The 24,850-nt window shown below is 39.9% G+C and overlaps 1 protein-coding gene across 1 annotated transcript in view; it reads right to left on the reverse strand.

Annotated features, from left to right (window-relative positions):
* STARD9 (StAR related lipid transfer domain containing 9) overlaps positions 1–24,850 on the reverse strand; it is a 114,873-nt gene that overhangs the window by 36,986 nt on the left and 53,037 nt on the right. Inside the window, 12 exon segments of the mRNA XM_068992648.1 lie at positions 2,341–2,416; positions 2,858–2,935; positions 3,862–3,959; positions 4,138–4,347; positions 4,748–4,845; positions 5,977–6,044; positions 10,195–10,267; positions 11,876–11,945; positions 18,461–18,573; positions 20,145–20,206; positions 20,296–20,328; positions 21,542–21,658. Of these exon segments, the coding sequence (XP_068848749.1) occupies positions 2,341–2,416; positions 2,858–2,935; positions 3,862–3,959; positions 4,138–4,347; positions 4,748–4,845; positions 5,977–6,044; positions 10,195–10,267; positions 11,876–11,945; positions 18,461–18,573; positions 20,145–20,206; positions 20,296–20,328; positions 21,542–21,658 (1,096 nt within the window).

The following is a 24,850-nucleotide window of genomic DNA, read 5'->3' on the forward strand; positions in this document are numbered from 1 at the left end:
CCTTCTTTGCATGACCATCCTGTGTGATCTACACTGAGAGTCCTCTTGTGACCTAACACTTCCAGAGGTATACCCTTGAGTTCTAATATAAGTTTGCACACCCCTCAGAGACAGACCCACAAAGCATCAAGAGTGGTCTCTCCAGGGAGAATGAAGGCTATAAAACTGGTCTGAAAGACCATGCGATAGTAAAGTAACAACAGCAGTAACAATAAAACACTGAAGGCTTACTATGGATCAGGAACAGAATTTTCTTTTTTTTTCTAAGAACAGAATTTAAAAAATAAATATACTAAGGCTTAGAGGCCTTAAGCTAAGCCCACTGGGGAAATGTGAAGGAACAATGTTGAATGCTGCTGCTGCTGCTAAGTCGCTTCAGTCGTGTCCGACTCTGTGCAACCCCACAGACAACAGCCCACCAGGCTCCCCCGTCCCTGGGATTCTCCAGGCAAGAACACTGGAGTGGGTTGCCATTTCCTTCCCCAATGCATGAAAATGAAAAGTGAAAGTGAAGTCACTCAGTCATGTCTGACCCTCAGCGACCCCATGGACTGCAGCCTACCAGGCTCCTCCGTCCATGGGATTTTCCAGGCAAGAGTACTGGAGTGGGATGCCATTAAAGCGTCCTTTTTCCTTCTTGTGGTGGAAATTGATGTCAAGGCAAGAAACTTCCTTTGGGAGTGAAGAACTGAGGAAGACCAGAAAAGGAACTAGATTCAGCTAACCCCTAATCTCATAAAGAAGAAAACTTAACTTTTTTTTAATTAAGAAAAAAGAAATCATGACAAGTTTAGGTACAAGTATTTTATGATCCTAGAAATATTCTTTTCCTTTTTTTGGTCATGCCACACAGTTTACAGGACCTTAGTTCCGCCACCAGAGACTGAACCCATGCCTCCTGGAGCAGAAGCGCAGTCCTAACCACGGGACTGCCAGGGAATTTCTGAAACATTCTTTTTAATGTTATAATCATTAAGTTGAAGTTTGAAAACTACAGGATACCTAAGAAGGGCTGGCAGAGGTGGGTGGCAGGGCACACTCCCCCCGGTGCTGCAGAGGACATCTCCCCTCTGGAGACCTTTATCACCCACTCCTACCTGCCTAAAGTTGTAAGCCCAACAAGTGGCAGGTTCAAGTCCAGTCTGCTAGCCTGTATAATGTAAAAATGCTAATGAGCCTGGAATGAAGCAAAAATCAGAATATATAGCTAAACAGAATTTTTGAGAAACTTCTGAATATCTGAAGTAGTCTTAAAGTTTCGTCTGAGTAACAAAATACTGACATAGCCAGGATACTGTAATAACATATAAGGATGATGCAGTGGAACACTAGAAATGGGGACATTCATTTACAAGACCTAAATCCAACCTGTCACCAAATAATGCCTACCACTTCTTCCTTTTAAATGTCTCCAGGAATTACCATTTGATTCAATCTCCCCAAATATACTCACCCTCATAGGGTCACAAAAACAGTCTCTTTCCTTGTTGGTCTGTTTCCAGGCCTCAATCCATCCTACATGCAACTGTCATATTAATTTGCCCTATATACTCCTTTATCATGTCACCAGCTTGGTTTAAGAAGCTGTGAGTAACCTGCTTATGTCAAGTACACAACTCCTAAACCAGCCCTCTCCTCCCCTCAGTGCCTCTACCAGGAGCACGTATCCTGGCTGGCTCCAAGGTCCTCACACTGCACGTGTCCACATGATCTCTCACACCAGCTCTTCTCTCACTTCTGTGGCTTTGCCTCTGTCATCCCTCCCTTACCCTGACACCTCAGCCCATCTCCTTATCTAACAGACCCGATCCATCCTCCAAAGTCTAGTTCAAAGTCTCTGCCTTCCTACTCCAGCACTGAAGCTGTCAATGAAAGTTCCAAGCCACCATGATTTCTTCCTTCTGAAGCTCTTTCCATCTAACTCACGTACATTCAGCATTGAATCATTCTCTAAATGTGCTTCCAACTAGACTGCAAGCCACCTGAGGGCAGGGACTTCTCTGTGTCTCCTGCAGCATCACGCTGAACACCTATTTGGTGCTCAGTGAATATCTGTCATTTAGTTGATTTACTTATTTACTGGAAAATAATTTTTTTCTAGGCTACTGTACTGTCTGAAAGGAGTTATCATGATCCCCTGAGAGAAGAAAGGAGAGTCAGAAAGCCAATCAGCAGGCGTAAGACAAACATCCCCGAACTCAAGGCTCAATGGAGATAAAAGTTTTCTCCATATAGAACCTGTCTGTCCTGATGAGGGAGCAGTCCTGGCCCAGGAATGATGGAGGGAGGTCAGAACTGTTCCCAAGGTGAAGCGAAGCACAACAGAGAGCCCCAACATACCCACCTTCAATTCATTTTGGAGAATCAGCTCCTTCAGGTTTTCATCCTTTCCCTCATTCAATGAATGGAAGTTTCTCTGTTCAAAGAGAGAGATGTGCTTCATGGGCCCCACCCTTACTCTTAGGAAGGAAAGGTACAGATAAAGGAAAGGCCTTATTGTTAAAATCAGAACCAAATCAGAAGGCTAAGTATTGGGCTCAGAGTGGTACAAAGAAGGAGAATTCGAGGTAATTTTTTCTGGTAAATTTTTCTGGTAATTTTTTCTCATACCCCTTATCTGCCCACATACAGAACAAGGGTCATGCAGGCTGATGCCCTTTGGACAGCAAAGATAATAGAGTAAAAGGGTGCCCATCCCTTCTGAAACTACACAGGTAATCATAACTCCTGTCCTGTCTCTGCTCCCACTCTGCTCTTCAAGCATCACCTGATTGAGAATACAGAATGCAGCAGGGCTCAGATCCTCTGCAGAAGAGAAGGGTCTCCTGAGGACAGAAAACTCCTGATGCTCACATACCAGCTCAAAGCTCAGCAGCATGGCTTTCAGTCTCCCAATCTCCTCCCTGAGTTCTCTGATCAACTTCACATTTGCATCCTGAAACACAGAGAGAACTCAGTCACCACTGACTGATATGAAGGCAAAATGGCTATGAGGTGCTACTCGCAATGAGCTTGGAAGAAGCAGATCATTCCTTTGGAGTAATTTCTAGGGCAGTCTTTTCAAAGTGTGGTCCCAGGACCATTAGGAACTTCACCTAAGAGCTAGTGAGAAATACAAAACCTGTGGACTCCCATTCCCTACAATGCCCCAACACCTACTAAATCATAAAGTCTTCCGGGCTGGTTTAACAAACCGTCCAAGTGATTTTGATACAGATTGAAGTTTCAGAATCATTGCCTTAAAGCAGGACATTAGGCAGGTAATACGAACGTCAGAGTATGCTAATCTTCCAGTATTATGTGTGACTAAATTTAGCGCCTAATTATTGATACATTGCCCTTTAAAACAGTCCATAGATGAGCTATACATGGGCCACTCATTTGTAATCCCTGCCCTGGAATTTTTTACCAAAACTGCAAAGCAAATGAGGAACTTTTAGAATATTCTCATCATTAATTCACCTTTAAAGGCTAAAAAATTCCTCATATGCCACTTTTAGCCCAAAACAGAGATGTCGCTGCAATTTGCATATGAAAATAGGCACAAAGCAACATGAACTCAGAATAAAGGCAGTAAACACAAACACTCCTAAGCGATCTTTCCTCTAGTGGCAATAGTGTACCAGGGATCTTAAGATCAATGGCCATAGGGAAACACCTAAAATAAATTATTTTAAAAGGCAACCGGATGAAGCCAGTCAGGATATGAGAAAAGAAAGAATTTTGCTCCCTCATCACTTGGAGAACAAGTCTGGCCACTGGGGTGAGTACAAGGAGAAAGAAATAAATGAGAGGAAAACAGGAGAACTTGGTGAAAACTGGTGAGCTGTAGGAAATCAGGACTTCAGAGGGAGGTCTCACCTCATTTACCCTCGGTTTGTTGATGATGTTTTTGGCATTGGATGCATATCTCAGTGTACTCATGGTCTCACTGTAGCTAGTGTGTGCAGGAGAAACGGCTGGGGTAGAAGCAGAAAGTTAAAACACACACCGAGCCCTTCCCACCCAGCCCATGATCACTAGCCTTGCTGCTATCATCCAGGCTGAATAAGACCCTTGATGAAATGGGCAGCCATGGCCCTTTCTCTGAGGCAGAGCACCAGTACTAACACAGAACCAACTCCACAGCCCACTCACTGGCAACCATGATGGTTCTGGAGTTGCCTCCGAGGCTGTCCTTCAGCAGCCAGGTCAACACTGAGTCCCGGTAGGGGATATATGACTGCCTCCGGGAAGGTCCCACTCCACTGCTGGTCCCGGAAGGAGAGCTAGGGAGCCCGCTGTCACCACCATCGCTTGCTGCACTGTTGAGGCTCTGGCAGTTGTTGAATACCTGAGAGTTCTGGGCTTAAAAGACAATAATAAAAGTGGAAGATAAAAAAAGGAATTATGAAACAAATGTAATAAAACAAACCAATGGCTGGAGGACACAGACATCATACTCCCTAATCCCTTTCTATGTCAGGAGGCTTTAAACGTGAGCCCTGAATTAGATCCTAGACTCAAGCAATGGAATATTTAAGACACGTAATTTCTCAGTCTCTCTTTTTGGAATGAGAGTGGTAGGATGATGGTAATGCTGTAATCGAAAACTATAAATATCAATTATTCATGCCCCAAACCAGAAGGTAAACTTTATCAAAGAGAACCTTTTAAGTACCTACCCTATTTTGACAAAATGAAAACATGTGAATTGTTTTCCAAAGTCTCCCTCCCACTCTGGTCCTCCAGGTTACTGGCAAAATACCTAAGGTGGAGATGACGATCCCCAGAGTCACAAGAGACTTGTTGATATTGGCTCCTTCAGCAATCCGATCCTTACAGTAACTGGGATCTGCTCTTTCACTAAAACACAGTCGATGAAAACAGAAACAGAAGCAAACAAGAAGACACTATCTTTTTAACACTGTTGAAAAAAACTATCCATTGTGTTGCTCTTCATGTAAAAGATCCATATAATAAAGATAATATGTCCATATAATATAATATATCCATATAATATAAATTATATATATATCCACATAATAAGTTCCAGAAATAATGTTACCATCATGTCATGAACTGTCATCCTTCTATATCTCAGGCAATAAAAATCAAATAATTCATTACATTTGGCTGTCAGAGAACTTTGAACCAAAAGTAATACTCATTTACTGTAATGATACCAATATAGCTTTCTATTATATACCATTCCCCTTTTCTTTACTGTTTTAATTTCACATATTAATGGCTTTATGGTATCTGGGTCATTAGCAGTTTCAAATTCCTTATTCAAGTAAATGGGAAATATTAAAAATTCACACTTCCAGTTGGCTGATACAGTTTCTTTCAGAAAGCACTTAAGCTTTTAAGGGAGCACTGTACCATATTAATTATTTAATAGTCTTAAAATAAGAAAATTTGCCTTATTTCATGTTACACTTTTTTCTGACTACATTATTCCTGAAATTTACTTCTTTCTAGATATGTAAATGAGTAAAATTCATGCTTTCATCTAATACTTTTTTAAAAGGCAGTATCTTATCCCCAATACCACAATGTTTTTTAAAGCTTTTCTTTTTTCTGAAGCGATGTGTAGAGCTGCATAAAATCAATACCAGGTTAAAGGGAAAAAGTGTGTTCAGTCACCTGTACTTCAAGCACCAGTTTTCAATCTTGGCGACACACAGCCTCACTCCCCTTGACTCCACTAATAGTCTCACATTTATTTCATCTGAGGTGCAGCCTAGGCACTGGGACCTCTGAAAGATCCAGGTGACTTCAATGGGCAGCTAAGATTGAGAGCCCCTAACACAGAACTTCTCAGCCCTAGAAAACTGTAATTTTTTAACCTAGCATTCAATTTCTTTCTTTTGTAATTTTCTCAGGATGATTGAAATGTGTAAAAGGTGGGGAAAAGTTTATTCCTTGTAAAATGGGCAAGAACAGGGTCATTGTCAAGGAAATAATTCCACCTGGTTTTGAGATCCTAATTACCTGCCTGCTAGGTCCACAAGGTTGATCTTGCTAGCGATTTCAGAGGGGAGGTTGTTCTCCAGGAATGCCTGAGGGATGAAATAGATTTAAACAGTGTCATTTGGAAGGACGTATTGTTGTTTCCCCCACAGACACCCTCCTAACCAAGATGATATATTTTTTTTTACTTTACAATACTGTATTGGTTTTGCCATACATTGACATGAATCCACCATGGGTGTACATGCGTTCCCAAACATGAACCCCCCTCCGACCTCCCTCCCCATAACATCTCTCTGGGTCATCCCCGTGCACCAGCCCAAAGCATCCTGTATCCTGCATCGAACATAGACTGGCACTTCGTTTCTTACAGGATAGTATACATGTTTCAATGCCATTCTCCCAAATCATCCTACCCTCTCCCTCTCCCTCAGAGTCCAAAAGTCTGCCCTACACATCTGTGTCTCTTTTGCTCTCTCGCATACAGGGTCATCATTACCATCTTTCTAAATCCCATATATATGTGTTAGTATACTGTATTGGTGTTTTTCTTTCTGGCTTACTTCACTCTGTATAATCGGCTCCAGTTTCATGCATCTCATTAGAACTGATTCAAATGTATTCTTTTTAATGGCTGAGTAATACTCCATTGTGTTGGATTTTTAGCCAATTCACTCAAGAAATCTGTATTCTAACATCCTCTGAACCAGATGAGCTCTCAATATCTGACAGGTACAATCAGTAAGCCCTGGTTCTTCCTTCATTAAAAATATGAGCAAAACTTCCATAGAGTAGGTAGGCAACCTCCTCCCCACCCCCCACAAAGTTTCCTGAGCACAATTTACCAGGTAAATGCTCAACTCTGCTCTGGGAGGCTCTAACTCATCAGGAGGGATCCACAGCAGGTGGCGGTGTGGTGGGCAGGGGGGCCTGATGGGTTTGCTTCTTGTTCACCTGTCACGGGCTTCCCTGATGGCTCAGACAGTAAAGAGTCTGCCTGCAATGCAGGAGACCTGGGTTTGATCCCTCGGTTGGGAAGATCCCTTAGAGAAGGGAATGGCAACCCACTCCAGTATTCTTCCCTGGAGAATCCCAGGGACAGAGGAGTCTGGTGGGCTGCCATCTATGGGGTCGCACTAAGTCAGACACGAATGAAGTGACTTAGCAGCAGCAGCAGAACACAGCCTAAGTCACAGCATGTTATTAATCTGCTGGGCAGGATTCTCTCTGTGTTTTAAGCAGGGGCATTCAGTCCTCAAGAGCAAAACCACGCTGGCTTTTTTTTTTTTTAATATGGGATTTTTGCTGTTTTATTTTAATGTTGTGCATCCATCACCAAAATCCAGTTTTAAAACATTTCCAGTAACTTCCCAAATTCCCTCAAGTCTGTTTGCAATCAATCTCCATTGTCATCTCCAGCCCCAGACCAACACTCAATTTTCTACCTATAAATCTGTCTTCTGAGGATATTTCACACAAACAGAATCATACAATGTCTGGCTTCTTTCATTGTGCATAATTATTTCTAGATTTATTCATATTGAAGTACATGTCAAACAGCTCAATTTTATGGTTGAGTATTAATAGTATCAGCTGTATGAATATACCATGGTTTGTTCATCCATTCACCTCTTAATGAACATTTGGGTTTCCAGTTTTGAACAATTACTAACAAAGCTGCTGTGAATATTTGTGTATAAGTCTGTCTATGGACATATGATTTCTTTCCTCTTGAGAAAATACATAGGAGTGCAATGGCTGAATCATATGGTAGGTATGTGTTTAATTTTTTCAGAAACTAATTCTTTTTCAAAGTTGTTGTACCATTTTACATTCCCACCAGTACAATAATGTATGAGAACTCCAATTCCTACACATCTTGCCAGTATTTAGTATAAACATTCTTTTTAATTTCAGCCATTTTAAAAGGTGGGCAGTGATAGCTATTTGATGTTAACTTGCATTCCTCTAATAATTAATGATGTCTGCATCTTTTCAAGTGCTTGTCATCTGTATATTTTCTTTAGTATCAGTTCAAAATTTCTGCCCACCTTTTTGAGTTGTTTTACTATTACTGAGTTTAGAGAGTTTTGGATCTATTCTGGATACAAGCCTTTTATCTGACATACATTTTACAAATAAATTCTCCCTATCTGTGGCTTTTCATTCACTTAATAGTGTCTTTTGAAAATCAGAATTTTTAAATTTTGACCCATTCCAAATTGCAATTTGTTCTTTTGTTCAGTTTATATTTACAGTGCCATTTCTAAAAATATCTTTGCCTAGTTCAAGGTCACAAGGTTCGCCCATGTTATTTTTCTATTATACAAGTTGAATGTTTTAGGTTTCACATTAGTGTCTATGATCCAGTTTGGTTAACTTTTTAATAAAATATACATTAATGATTTTCAACACGTTTGGTGATTCGTTTTGGACACCATTATTTTTAAATTTTTCTTATGCCTATTTTCTCTTTCTTTCTAGGATTCCCATTACACTTATGCGGACACACCTGATATCCGACAGGTCTGTGCAGCTCTGTTTATTTTTCTTCAATTACTCTTCTTCAAACTGGATGATTTCTATTGTTTTATCTTCAACTTCATTAATTCTTCTGACATTTCAAATTGACTCTTGAGTCCCATTAGTGAATTTTTCATTTCTGTTATTATACATTTCCAGAATTGCCCCCTTTAAAATAACTTATATCATTTTATTGAAATTCCCTTGAGTCATATCATCATGTTTTCCTTTAATTCTTTACAACATGGTTTCCTTCAGCTCTTTGAACATATTATATTAGCTGCCTGGAAGTCTTTGTATGCTAAATCCAACAAGTGGAGTACTTGAGGCAGTTTCTAGTGATTGTTTTATTTTCCTTAGGTGTGGGCTGCATTTTCCTATTTGTTTTTACATGTCTTAATTTTTGGTTGAATACCAGACATTTTAGATAACACCATAACAACCCTGGATTCTGATCTTTTTCCTCTTGAAGGTGATAGTGATTGTTGCTTTGTCTGTCTGGTAACCTGCCTGGACTAAAGCTCTAAAATCTGACTCCTCTACAACATGCAGCCAAAGAGGTCTCTATTCAGCTTTTTTCCTTTAGTTGTTTTTAATTTTAGGCTTGGATTCTAGGGGGCCACCTGTGTCTGCATACCTTAATGTTCAGCCAAAGACTGGTCAGAAATTGCAGTTAAACACCTTGAGCCAATAGGACTTTTATTCTCTGCTGATGGATCTATGTGTGAGCTGGAAAATTCACTAAAAATTCTGGCCATTTTAAGTTTACTCCAGCAATCACTAGCCAACAGGGCCCTCTTGTGTCTCTTCTGCACATACATGCAGATTCTGTCAGTCAGGGCTGTATGGGCACATAGTCTCTGATGCATATGTGTACAGCTTCCATTCAACCCACGATATGTGAAGATCTTATCAAGCTCCCTATGGCCATATCATCTCCCAGAATTCCCAGTTAAACCTCCAGATAATTTTCCAGTTCACTTCTTGCCTGAAGCAGATCTACAATCTCAGGTTAATGGAGCCACTGATCTCCTTGTTAGCCTGCCACCAAGATCGCCCACTTTAACTGACAATGCTCCCAATCAAGTGAACCTCTCAAGCAGTGGCAGCAACTGAGCTGCTGGCTTCCACCATCTTCCATTCTCTGACTGAACTTCCTCACTGACAGAGATTGGGGTGTGGGTGGGGATGGGAGCAGCCCAAGGGAACATGTCATGCATTTGTACTCTTACCAGAAATTCAGTAGCTCTCCTGAATATATGCTTCTCCGTTTATATGGCTTTGATCTATTCTGAAATACTTATTTTGACAATTTTGTCTAGGTTTATTGTTGCTTTGGGGGGATAGGATTTGTTAATCTCCTCACTCCATCATAATAAAAGTGAATCTTCTACTTTTTAATTTTAATGTATATTTTCATTTCAATATTGCTTTTTATTTTAAATGCCCAGACTGATCATATGGATATGAAAGTGCTTTGAAATGTTAAAAGCAAAATGTAAGTCAAAGATACTTGGTTAGTCTTTATGAAATGCCTCTATCCCTTGTGGGTGAGCAGCTTAGTAGATTGTGTGTAGGTCCTACTTATAATATTAGGTCATATCAGAGGACCTATAAAGGGAAGGGTAGAAAGAAAGAAAAACAGGAAGATGGAAAATTAGTCAAAAAGAACAATGAAAGGAAGAAATCTCAGCAAACATTTAAGCGGTAACCAACCTGTGTATAGTAGATAGTGAAGATGGCATGGGATCTGCTGCTGGCTTCATGAACATGGGTTGCTGCTGTGATTCTGTGTACACAAGGGAAGAAAATTAGGACAAGATTGCTTATGCATGGTGGATCCTTAAGGATCCATGGGGAACACAAGAAAAAATGTTAGTGCTGAGGTTCAAAAGTGAGGATCACAAAACACCAGTATTTAGTCTTTTATAGTTAGGAGAATGGTCCCAAGAGAGCAGAAGCAGTGTTCCAGGTACTGATATCTGAGAACAACAGTGAGTATAACTTCATACTAAACCACAATTAGAACTTATTTTAAGCAATAGAAGTTAAAAATCAGAATGGAAAGGTGTGATACTAGAGAGTCATCAACCTGGAAGAATATCCCTAAAACAGACCCATTTAAATTAGACAAGTAGATATGGAGAACTTGTTGGAAAAGAAGACTCAAAGACAGTGAAAGTAAGTCAGTATTAAGAATATTAATCTCATGGTGCTAGAAAGGGCTTTAAAACTGAGATCTTGAATTACATGAACATCACACTTAAGCCAGGTGAAGAATGCACAGTCTCCCTGAGAGATTCACTTCAATGCTGACCTTTCAACTCTGAAGAGTCCTCTCTTTATCTAAATCTAAGTCAGTCAATATGGCTTCAAGTCAATGAGTTGACTTCTGTTCTCACAGAAGTTGCTGAACTGAAGAGTTAAAATCTAGAGGCTGGTCAATTGAAGGATAAAAAGGACAAGGTGAAGCCTGACACTTAACAATCAAGGAACTCAGGGTACCCTGAAGATAGGAAGTAAGTGCTTCCAGGATAGTTCTATGAAAACCAAGGAACAGAACTTTAAATTTAAATCTTTTCCTTTATGTTCAATTAACTCAGACATGTTATTAACAGGGGACATAGAAGACTCCAATTTCCTCAGTATTTTTTTTCAGGTGAAAAAGGCTATTTGAGGGGGCATATATTAATAACATTGTGGGTATTCCATAGTAACTAAAAATATAGAGTATTATTATAATTTACAATAGCTTTTAGGAGAGTCTACAGCACCTAGTATTTCATAGCTGATTCTAAACAGTCTTTTTGAGTAAACTTTACAAGCTTCCCAGATGGCACAGTGGTAAAGAATCCACCTGCCAATGCAGGACATGCAAGAGACATGGGTCGGGAAGATCCTCTGGAGAAGGAAATGGCAACCCACTCCAGTATTCTTGCCTGAGAAATCCCATGGACAGAGGAGACATGGGGCTGCAAAAGAGTTGGACACGACTTAGTGACTCAATAATAATTACAGTATGCAAAACTTTTCTGGAAGAAAAAATGGTTTTCTGAAAAATTTTTAACTATATTGTACTATATCATCTCTATCAAGGAGAGGACAATGCAGGCAAGAATCATTTCTTTGATAAAAACAGCAGAAATTGTGTATTATAGGGTAATTCTCTGGGCTTACTACCTAATATTACTATATCCAGGACAAACTCCAGCTTCACCACCAGTGAGAAGAGCACTAAGCCATGTCCCCCTACCCTGGGTACATTTTTGTTCTGACAAAGGCCTCCTGATTGTGAATGTGGGGAGCTGCAGAGAGAATCTATACTGTAAAAGGGCAGTGAGAACACAGGAAAGAAGAATGAGACTGAAAGAATGACAGGGACAAACAAACCTGTTACCTGTTTGCTATTCCCTCCTCCAAGAGTTGAATTACTTGCTTATAGTTGGTAACTACGTGTTGAGATAAACCTATCAGATTTGTGAGGAGGAAAAAAGAAATTAAATAAAATTTTTTGGCAAAGTTTAACCTTTTCTTGTAAGTAATTAAATTTATTATCCTATTTCATATTAGTTGGCAGACAAGAATTGAGGAACAACTTAATTCATTCAGATAATGGATTAAATCAACAAATATTTACTGGAAGCTTACTGTCAGGCACTGTGACAGTCTCTCTGGAAACATCAGTCTCTATGCTCCCAGAGATTATAGTCTAGAATTCATATAGTGGTTATGCTAACAACAAAAAGAATAATAATAATTCCTTACAAACAGACTCATGGACTTTGGGAACGGACCTATGGTTGCCAGAGGGAATGATAAGGGAAAGGGAAAGTTAGGGAGTTTGGAAGGGACATGTACTCATAGCTATACTTAAAATGGATAACCAACATGGGCCTACTGTATAGCACATGGAACTCTGCTCACTGTTATGTGGATGGGAGGGGAGTTTGGGGGAGAATGGATACATGTATGGCTGAGTCTCTTCGCTACTCACCTGAAACTATCACAACATTGTGGGTTATCAGCTATACCCCAATACAAAATTAAAAGTTTTAAAAAATCCTTAGAATTGTGCTATATTTAAGTTATAAGAAAAGTTCTCATGAATTACTTCATTTGGCCCTCATCAAATTTCTGAGGTAGATAGGGCCTAAATGCCCCACAAAATGGTGGACTCAATTTGACATACAAAACACAGTACACGTGTCCTTATCCTCCCACAGTTTACAGTCATGAGAAATCATACAAGATAATGTGGCCAAGTGCCACAGGAGGAGTAAGATAATAAATGCTGAGAAAGTCAGAGGAAAAGTCAGGGAAGCTCCATGGAAGAAGCGAGACTTGAATTTAGCCACTGGAGACTGGGCAGCTTTAGATAAAAGGTAAGGAGGCGCTTAAGGGCACAGAAGTAAATCTTTATGGCTGGTTACCCACCAAGTCAAAAAAGGCCTTCACAACTGTGCTGGAGGATCTCTTTATTAGAGATTCAGGAACCAAAGTATCTTCACAGGCTCATAGCTGAATACAATTACACTAAAATTTAACACAGTTAACTTGAACATTGACTGGATTTTTTTATCTTAAGGAATTATTACTATTATTTAGATGTGATAATAATTTTGTGAGTACAATTTCTTTAAAAAAATTTTCTTATCTCTTAGGGCTACATATTAAAATATTTATACATGAATTGATATCTGGAATTTGCCTCAAAATAATATAGACTGTGGACAGGAATGTAGATAAGGCAGAAATGGCAACCCACTCCAGTACTCTTGCCTAGAAAATCCCATGGACAGAGGAGCCTGGTGCAGGCTACCGTTCATGGGGTCGCGAAGAGTCGGACACGACTGAGCAATTTCACTTCACTTCATTGGGTTATGGGTTATTGTGAACATGGGGTTCATTACACTAGTCTATTTTTGTTCAAAATGTTCAAAATTCTCTATAAGAAAAAGAATTTTAAAAATTTAATCAAAGATAGAGACCTTCCATTTTCAGTAATGGCAAATTAGATAATATAAACCAACACTTCTGCCAAAGACTGTTAGAAACAGTTGGACAGAATATAAACGACATCAATGTGAGGGCACAGAGGGATGACCAGATAGAGACATTTTTTCAGGCCATATATTGGGGAAGGATGGAAGCCCAGAGACATCAGGCCAGCATTTGCAGACATTATCCCTCTGAGAGCATTTCCCATATCTTGAGAAGTGGCTGACAGCAGTTCTCTTGACAACCTCACAGATACAGAGAGTCACAGACTACAGTCCAGGGCCCAGGTGGGCCCTGTGGCACCCCACCTCTCTGAGTTGGAAACTTAAAGGGCTAAAACACAGGAATAAGTTTGAATTAGAAGTAAATATTTTCTGAAGGGACCTCAGCTCAACTTTGGACATTCTTAGTACTTCACCTGGACTGAGCTGATTCTGGATTCCTAGCATGTTTGTGCAGGAACCTGGCACAGGTAAACACGAGTCTTCTCCACCAGGAAATATTATTGTTCTGGCCTCTCAATTATTTCCACAAGCAATTTAGCAAATATTGTCTGGCACAAAACTGTAACACACCAGCACATAAGTAGATCTGACAACATAAGTGAAAATCAGCAAAAATTACACAGACTATCTAAAGAGACCTAAAACAGATCCAGATCCTGGAATTATAGTAAGTTTAAAGTAATTCTGCTTACTATTTTTAAGGGACTAAAAACAAGATTATAAAATTTCAGAGAAAACTGGAAACTATAACAAAAAGATCAAATGTAGATTTAGGAAGTGAAAACTACTATAAGTGAAAATAAGAACTCAATGTGTAAGTTTAACTAACAGCAGGTTAGATACAGGTGAAACATATGTCAAAATCATATAACCAAAATAAAGCATAGAGAGCCAAAAGATGCAAAATAGAGAAGAAAGGGTAAGAATCATAAAATATATACAGAATAGGTCTAATAAACCTGTAATTGGAATTCCACAGGAGAGAGTGGGATAAAAGCAATGTTAGAATAATGCTAGAAGTAATGCCTATCTGTATAGCAGAAATTAACACAATATTGCAAATCAACTATACTTCCAAAAAAAAAAAAAAAGAACCAGGGATCCTAGGAGAAATGGCTGGTTCAAAGACTGAGGCAGGGAAAGTAGATGAGCCTGGAATACCTCCTGTCAGAAAGCAAGGAAGTGCTCAAAGAATGATGGTGATATGTCAAAGTCATATGAACACACTTGAAGGGGATTCCATTGGCTAAATCTGGGATAATCGGAGCATCAAAATAAAAAATAATAGTAACAGAAGGTGGCTCATTTAATACAATAGGAAACATGAGTCTATGCCAACATAAATAAGTTAATAAATGAACTGAAAGTTAGATGAGGATAAGACACACACAACTTTACAGTTCCACAACCAATAAACACTTATTGACTACAAAAGGAAAACAGCAATTTCAGAGTAAAGAGGCCTGGCAGATATGACCTTAGCTGAGGAAATTAAAAATAATGAATAATGGACATATCAAAATTATGCACCACTTAATGGTGTCAAGTTCATGAAGTCAAGTGAGACCAAGGAACCTTTCCAGCTGGAGAACACTAGAGAGAGACACTAACCAAAGGCAACTCTGGATTCAAAGGGACAATCACTGGGACAATTTGTGAAATGTAAATGGGTGTTAAGGATCAGATGGTAGTAATGCATCAAAGTTAATTTCCTGATGTGGATTTCTTGTTGTTACTACACAGGAGTACTTCTTGTTTGAAATAAAAATACCCTAAAATAATCAGGGTATATGGGTCATTAGGTTGGCAATTTACTCTCATATGGTTCAAGTAAAAAAGTTCTTTATGCTAGCAACTTTTTCAAAAGTTTGCTTCAAAATTAAAAAATAAAAACTTTTAGAAAATAAGATAAAGAGAGAATTCCCTTAACCTGCTAAGGTAATGCTTCTCAAAGTGGCTGCAGAGACTGGAGTCAGCTCTCAAACTGTTATTGACATGTGATGAGATAGGTACAGAAATTGAAAGCATTTGAAACCTTTACAACAATATGACAGACTGTATATCTTTTAAATCAAATAAAGAAGAATTGGGCTTATAATTAATATGTCTTTTACTTTTCTAGTAATTCATCTTCATTTTATCAAAGTATTGGTTAGCCATGGATAGGAATTTAAAAAAAAAAAAAAACACAAAAACTGGTCCTTCCCCCTAGACAGTCTGAGAAGTGTATGATAAGAGTATCTATTAACAACACATGGTATTGAAAATGGCCTTCCCAAGTGGCACAGTGGTAAAGAATCTGCCTGCCAATGCAGGAGATGCACGAGAACGCAGGTTCAATCCCTGGGTCAGGAAGATCCCCTGGAGAAGGAAATGGCAACCCACTACAATATTCCTGCCTGGGAAATCCCATGGATAGAGGAGCCTGGTGGGCTACAGTCCATGGGGATGCAAAGAGTTAGAAATGACTGAGGACACATGCATGCTATTGCAAACATCATAGTAAAATGCTGAAGTTTTACCCTGGGGACAAAACTAAATATTGTTACCATTTTAATAGGGTTCTAGTTGGTGTAGAAAGACAAGGAATAAAAAGGTGTAAGAATTAAAAAAACAAAAACAAGAATACTCCTGTTATGTGCAGACTGAATACAAAGAAAATACAAACAATTTTTTTCAGAGTCCCAACTATTCATTTCCAACAACCTCCTGCTTTGTACCCATCTCTGTATATTAAGATAAAGGCCAAAGCAAAAATATGATACTGTCTTTGCCTCACTTATTATCCCTTTAGACCCAGTAACCACTGGGCTCTTATGTATCCTTTGGACAGGGCTCTGTACATTTCAGATTTCAACTTAACCTGTCATCTAATTAATGGACTTTTTAATGAAAAATAAGAGATTACTCCTTATCTTTCCTTGGATTTAGGCAGCTATCAAGTTCCAGCTTATGGTTCTGAACTAGAACTACAAATTCTTTACATTAAAATTAAAAGTCCTTGTATTTTCATATTTCCCATGGCACCCTGAATAGAATAGGCATCTAGCAGGTACTTAATAAATTCCTATAGATTGGTTTCAAAGCATAAATCACTTTCGGCATTGGAATCATGTTCACAGAATGTATGAGCCCAAAGATGGAGAAATACAGACAGACAGGCAGACAATGAAAATAAATGAATAAAGAAAGCAAACATTAAAAAAAAATAAAAACTTTGCTATAATGCATCAGAGGGTAGTAATGGAAATAACATTGTTAAGTGTGACTATTCAGGGTCTTGTTTTCCAAGGCTGGTTCTATACTATTTGAGCTCATGGCTCCTTCACTAAGAAATAAGAGAAATGTCCACCTATATTTGTAATGATCGAAAAAGTTCATACTGCCTTTAAGAAACATGTAATCCAAAGGACCTAAGAGACTTTTTGCTTGTTTAGAAATATTTCCTACCGAGCACCAAGCCTCCTCCCTCCCCACAAGGGTTCACTCCATGAACAAAGAGCCAACAGCATTCACTTCATCCAAACAGCCATTAGATTTAAGTCCTGATCCTGTCACCGACCTTGGGTGTATGATCCAAGTTGCACCACCTTGCATGAATTCTCAGGGTTTCAGGTACTATGCCAATCAGGAACCTATGTTCGTAGGTTTCCTATGATCCATGTACAGGATTCTGTCCCATTCTTCTCTTCCAGTCCTAGACAAGGTTCCCAGTTCCAACCCTGCCCCACGTAGCTGTGGAATTTTGGGAACGTCCCTTAACTTCTTCCAGACTTCATATCATTTCTGTGCAGTGAAGACATTAGAACTACATCTGAGGTCTCCTCTAGTTACTATCTACTCCCACATTTACACATAAAAACACATTAAGATAAAAATAAACAAAAAGATGAGAAACTGTGGCACTACTACAACCACTCCTGGTCTGCCTTCCAAGTATTGCTTTTCAGAGAAATGTGTATACACAGAGGTTTACAGAGGAAACTCCAACTGGTTCCCGGCAAAGTAAGTGGTATTTTTTAACCACTGTTTCCAGCTACCAATTAGGATGAAACATTTGGGGAAAGACTCAAGCAGCAGAATTTGTGACTGGCACACCTACTGAGTCATCCATTGGCCATGCTCTAATCAGAGAAGAGACCAGCTCTTGATCTTTCCTGTCCCTCTGCCTGTGGGGATATTAATAGCATATTGTGGAGAAAAGAGGAACATAAAATTCATGTTATTTATTATGATTGGCCCAAGAGAGTGAAAGCTTCCCTGACAAAAGCACCCAACAGCAAGACCTAGTCTAATGGAAGAAGACAGATGGAAGCAAACATCAAATACCAATGTCTGATGAGAAAGCAGTGTAGACCCTGCTCCATGTCTGGTATCTCCCCACGACCTTTGACTCTCACCATCTCTGGAACAGGAAGTACCCCAAAAACAGTCTGGCTGACCTAGGAATCCGTTCCAGGCCCACCGGACCAGGCACCACAGACCCAACGCTATGCCATGCCACTTACCTCTCGCACACCATGCTCTAGACACACCAGCTCCTTGAAATCACCAAGCCAACCCCTTCACGCAGGGCTCTGGCCCATGCCATTCCCTTCACCTGAAACACTCTTCCCCTTGCCATGCTATTTTTCACATGACTGGCTCCTGTGCCCCTCCAGGTCCAGCTTAAAATGTTACCACCCTCCTCAAGGAAGCTTTTCCTGACCACCCCACGAAGATGCTCTTTTTCATCACTGTATCTATTTTTTTATTAGCCTTTATCACAACTGTGATTAGTGCTTGTCAGCTGACATTATGCCCCACAACAGTGTCAGCTTGCCTGTCTTTTCTATTTATTGGTACCTACTGGGCATCTCATACCAGTAGCTGGCACACAATAAGTATTCACTACAAGTCTGTTGAATGAATCAGTGACCATCAGGAGAGCTTCCCAGGTTTTGGTTTGGTCTCTGACTTCCAGGACCATAGTGGCTCACCTTGTACATAGGGCCCCATCTCTGGGTGCTCCCTGACCCGCAGATTATAGGTCTTTTTTTGATCAGACTGCTTTAGCAGATCCCGCACCCGTTCATTATAGATTTCCAGGAAGCTAGAGACACAGAGAAGAAGGCATAAAATTAGATTTTGAAAAGACGTGGGAAAACACTAAGCCAAGAATCAGAAGGTCCTAGTTCTTGTTCAGAGTATCTCTGATCCTCTTGAGACATTGGTCACTTCAGGCTTCCCCCTTGAGTCTCTTCTACATGGGTACACAGGGTTTTTAGCGCTGGCTGCCATTACCCCGGTCTCAGGTTTACATTATGAGTGCTGATTCAAGTTTAGCTTTCAAGAGGCTATCTGAGGATGGGTTTAGGCTGCCATCAGCCTGTGCCTTTATCAGTTCCCTGGTGCATACAGTCTTACAAGCATGTTTCTTGAAGTGGTTTGCAAATTTGATCTTTGAGCTCTATTATTCATAGAAGCCATCTCAAGGACCACTGCTGAGCAATAAGGGAAGCTAACTGAGAAGGGTTCTGCTTCCCACTTCTGATTTAAGTTGCACAATTCTCCTTTTACCTATCTTATACACTGGGATTCCGTTTAAGACATGCTATGTCTTATTGGTATCTACTGGCATTTTATACTTTTTAAAATAATAAAACAGCTACAATTCTTAATTAAAATCAGTAAATATTTTGTTAAATAAGAAAGCACACTTCTCACAGAAAGGTTTTCCTCATTGGACCATGGATACTTGCCTGTGGAGCCAGCAATCAGAAAAAAGGCTCCAGCTCAAAGCTGCTCTCTGCATACACTCCTTATAAATTTTCCCTTCTTAATCATTTCAAATTCAAACATAGGAACCCCCAGATAGCTCTTAGAATAGTGGTTCCCAGATTTCATGGACAATAAAACACTTAATATATACTGCAAAATTTTACTTTACAAATTTAAAAATGTAAAAATAATGTTCACAACCATTTAATTTTTAAAAAGGACATTTATTCTTTTTATAGCAATGAAAATGTTATGGAATTAAATAGTGATGATGGTTAAACAGTCTTGTAAATACTAAAAAAAAAAAGTCACTGAACTATATACGTTAAAAGTGTGAATTTTATGGTATGTGAATTATGTCTCATGTTTTTAAACAAGGACATTAAACACCAAAAAAAAGAATACAGAAAATGAATGGCAATTGGTAACGTCACACTGGAGGTAGCCAGCACTAGTCTGGGTACTAGAGTTTCCAGTATTCTTGCCTGGACAATCCATGGACAGAGGAGCCTGGCAGGCTATAGTCCATGGGGTCACAGAGTCGGATCTGACTATGCATGCGCCCACACCCACCACACAAGAGCTTGGGAACTACTAACCTGGAGAACAACCCAGGAAGGGGCTGGAAGAGAAATTCCAGAAGCTAGTATGAAACTGAACAGAAAATTAAGGAAGGGAAACCAGCCAGCCAACAGAAGCGGATCCACAGGAGACACTAATGTGTTAAGCCTGAGGGTAGAAACTAAGTTTCCTACAACACGCCTGCACACTCATGTGACAAGCACTGTACAGTATTTCTGCTGTGACTTTTCCCCATTCCTCTGGGTAACTCTGGGAGCAGAGAGGACAGCTCTGGAGTGGACATAGAAACACTTCAGGCTGCAGAGCCCAGCAGGTTCTTACCTTACTTTTATACTACAGGAGGCAGGCAGTGGGGCACAATTTTCCTCCCTGATGAAGAGACCCTGCATAAACCAAAGGGTTGTAGTTTCACTGAAGGGGATGTACAAGGAAGACCTACTTTGAGAGGATCCAGTCAAAAGAGAGTCTATACCTCACATATCCGTGGTGTCAGCCCAACAGAGGCCTGGAGAAGAGAAGAAAGCATTACTGTCCACTCATGCTGATGCTCTCCCCCAACACCCAGGACCCACGCTCAGCAAGGATAGTGTTCTCGCTCTTGCCTCTTCACTTCAGGCAGTATCCCCAAGGGTATGTGGAAGACTCTATTTGCCAGTGATCTCAGAAACAAACAGGTGCAAAGTATCAGATGAAGGGCATATCACCACCATAAGAAGGAAGAGAAGAGAAGCTAACAAACCCAGGTACCTGCTTTTATGCCGAAGAGGTGACATCCCTCTTGCGGTAAAGTGGGATAAGCCCACTTTACCACAGTGGTGCCTCCCAGAACCCTATCTCCTATCCCCCCATACACAGGAGAACCAAAGTACATGCATGTTCAAAACACACATTTAGAGAGAAGTGGCTTATTTCTTCATATTGGATTCAGTGCTAACTTGTACTCCGGTTAATGGCTTTATACCCCTGGATTATTGAGTCTTTTCTTCTTTTAATTTAAAATATATGAAATCACACCAAACATGAACCTTTAAGGTCTCAAGACATCACACTGAAGATTAGTTAAGCAATGATCTGGGCCCATGGCATCAGGGACAATCTTTAAGGAGGAATAATATCCTAGAAAAATGTCCTTAAGTGGTGTTATTTATCACCTGCCCCACCAATTCATCTCACCAGGGTTCTTCTAAGCCTAAAACAAAGAAGTATTCTGAAGGAACTCTATCTTCCTAATTTTCCATGATAAAAGAAGGCTCTCATAAATCCTACACACTTTTGAAAGTTCCCATCCCAGTGGTTGGTTCTCCCACTTCTTTCTAACACTCAGATTTAACACACACACAGCCCCATATTCACATGGCCTTAGCCAGCACTTAGGGCAGTCTGGGACTTGTCTACACCAGAGGCGTTAAAAACCTACAAGTGATCAACTTGAAATGATCTGAGAAATATGAGAAATTCAGAAGGACTGACAACGTCTGTTTCATCAAAGAAAGTTGTAAAATTCTAAGGTTCTTCAGGGTGTAATAAAGAGGAGCTAATTATTCAAAGTTTACCTGTCAATTAAGTTGCTAAGAAATGTATTCTTAACAGAAAACAGAACCCTTTAAATCTGACTGAAGCCAACTGACTATGAAACTCACATCCTCTCTCAGTGGCAAGGACAATGCAACATTCAGGTTTGATGTGGCTTTAAGAAGACATCACATCTCAACACTCACAGGGGTGCCCAGCATGGTGTACGTCTTCCCAGAGCCTGTCTGCCCATAGGCAAAAAGGCATATGTTGTAGCCTTTGGCAGCTCCAGACAGTACTTCAGTCCCCAAGTCCTGGAACACCTGTAACAATAAAAACAGAGTGCATGTCACTCTGGTCCTACCTTCCAAAGCAGCCTTTTATATTATGAAATGTTTCAACATCCATGACTATAAATTCCCCAGTTTTATGAGAATCAATTCAGTTTCAAGAAAAAAGACTGCTAAGGAAAATTCATTTGTTCAGTAAGTCAATTATTTTTAAAAGTGCTTATTGTATGCTGGGCACAAGGCTAGATATTTAAGATGCAAAACTGATATGGTCCCTAATCTTTAGGGGAAAAGAGTCCAGGAGAAGGGCAAAGACATGCAAGCAAATTAGTGAAGGAAAACCATGTACATGAATTCTTTTTCCTTCCCATTACAAAAAAAAAAAAACTTTAATATGGTTAATCAGGTAAAAGTACAATGAAATTTTGCCCAGGAACGTATCACACAAATTCAGGGTCTCAAGACACTGCAGTGAGGGTCAGTTAAGCCCAGAAATTAGGGAGGGTTTTCCCTGTGGGACCCTTTTCTACATCCTACCTCTTCAGACTGATCCTAACAGCTGACTGCTTCTGCTCTCACTCATTTCTGTAGTTTTAGTGAATCAGAAACAACTAGAGGCTCTCCCAGGAAAACCCCAATACTTTATGTAGTAGGCAGACCCCAGGCTCAGGACAAAACAGCCTTGCTTATGGGGAAGGCATAACTTTCCATTGAACCAGTCCTCAGCAGAATGCCACATGACATCTGCATACATAGCTGGTATGATGGGCATTTACCCTTTGCACTGCTGCTGCTCAGCATCCAAATACTCTTCTGATCTGGGAGGAAACTGTTTCAGTTTTCATGGGAAGCAGGGCCCAACCCTCCCAACAGGAGTCAAATAGGCCAGATAATTCTCTCCATCTCCTGGAGGATAGAATGTGAACACGTGAAATGAGGCTCGCAAAACTTAAAATTTCAAAGAATGACACAAAAGCAAAGAAAGAGTTAATCAAGTCTCCTTGTTGGCATCGTGAGTCCAACAGTAATGCATCTGAAGTACCAAGCACAGTACTCAAACTAGACTATTCTGTGATATGGCTTTACCTGGCCTCCCTGCAACTCAAGGCCCCATGGTTTGCAGCCCATTTTTCTACTTTCCCTTAAATTCTATGAATCTCTTGATACAGTTCCAAATTGGAACATGGTTTTTATGGTTAATAATAGCTGTGTGATCTTGAACAATTTAAGCTTTAAACTTTTTTTTTCCTGGTAAATTGGATATTTTGTGTCTATATCACAGGTTTGTTGTGAAGATTAAGTGAGATAACACATGTAACTAGGGACCATGAGCACGAAGATAGGAGTTGCTGACCTAAGATTACACTACACTATTCTGTTTCAGCAGCTGCAGTCATGCTTCCTGATCAGTGAACTATTTGCATTTTGTTTTTTAGTGCTTCTAATATTCAGGCATAGGGCCATAATAACCCAAGTAGAGGTGAAAGATATAGACGTTATACCATTCCCACCACCTTTCCCAATCTCCTTCCCAGCTCTGTATTCTCCATGCATTCAGTTCTATATTTGCAAAGCTGAAAATTGGGCAGAATTCTCTGTGCCTCCTGACATCTGTCTGGGTTAAATTCTCAGGGACTGAAGACAGAGGAATCATTTCTCTTGATCAGAACATTTGAGTTGGCAGCCATCCATTTACTAGGTGGAAACATTCACAAAACTCAACCTCCAGCAGAAAGTGGGAACAGAGGTGCAGACAGAGCAAGGCCACATCTAGTGTTATTTATTTCTCACCGCTCACACAGCAGGGCAGAATGAGCTCAGTGGATTGTGAAAGAAGACAGGAGAATGCTACTTTGCCCATGTCTTTATCCAAATTCAAATAATCACCTGGAGGTTTTATGAAAAACAGTTTTGAAGATGCCATTTCCACTCAACAGTAAAAGGTGTGAACAAGCAAAACTGGTAGGCTCCAAACGTGGAATTGGGGGAAACTGTTAAGATTCCATTCTTTACGAACCGTGAGGCTTAGCTCATCATAAATTCTTAAACAGAGCACAACAGAACCAGATGACATCGTGGTTCACTCTCACCGTGGTTATTATAATGAAGCATATGGGAACAGCTCAATATGAATACCAAAAACAGTTTGAAGGCTAAAATAAATCACCAAAGGGCAATCTAATTTAGAGGATTAGAATCTAATGATCTAGAAGATCCAGTTCAGGAGGAGAGACGGGCAATGTAACTTTTTTTTCTGGAATATAAGCACAAGAACACATTTGATAGGCAAATTAATTTCATGTGACACAGAACTTCCAGTCTTTTTAAGCATTCACTAGATTGGGGACAGACCACTGGATGCTGTTGAATTGGGATTCACAATACCTGAAGCTCAAGCCGAAACGTATTTCACAGGGGCAACTGAATCCAGGAACCAGAATTTTTGGTGTTCATATCATGTCATTACCATTGCAAATGAAAACAAGGAGATACCACCATACACCTATACGAATGGCCAAAATCTAACACACTGACAACACCAAATGCTTACAAGGAGATGAAGCAATAGGAACACTCATTCATTGATGATGGGAATGCAGAATGGTACAGCCACTTTGGAAGACATTACACCAGTTTTTTTTTTTTTCTTAAACAAGACTAAACATATTACTCTTACCATACAGTGAGGCAATCGCACTCCCTGGTATTTACCCAAAGAGGCTGAAAACTTATATACACACAAAAACATGCACACAGATATTTATAGAAGCTTTCTTCAAAACTGTCAAAACGTGGAAGTAACCAAGATGTCCTTCAATAGGTGAATGTCTAAACTGTGGTAAGTCCAGAACATGGGCTATTATTCAGTACTAAAAAGAAATGGACTATTAAGGCATGAAAAAACATGAAGGCACCTTAAATGCACCTTACTAAGTGAAAGAAGCCAATCTGAAAAGGCTACACACTGTATGAGTCCAGCTACATGACATGCTGGAAAAGGTAAAACTATAGAGACAGTTAAAGAAAAAATCAGTAGTTGCCAGGAGTCCAGGGAGGGACAGATGATAGGTGGGATGCAGAGGATTTTTAAGGCAGTGAAACTCCTCTACATATGATCCTATAATTGTGTATGAAAAGTGAAAGTGTTAGTCAATCAGTCGTGTCTGAGTCTTTGTGACCCCATGGACTGTAGCCTGCCAGACTCCTCTGTCCATGGAATTCTCC

The sequence above is a fragment of the Capricornis sumatraensis genome, chromosome 2 (genome assembly GCF_032405125.1).
Source record: "Capricornis sumatraensis isolate serow.1 chromosome 2, serow.2, whole genome shotgun sequence".
Lineage (NCBI taxonomy): Eukaryota > Metazoa > Chordata > Mammalia > Artiodactyla > Bovidae > Capricornis > Capricornis sumatraensis.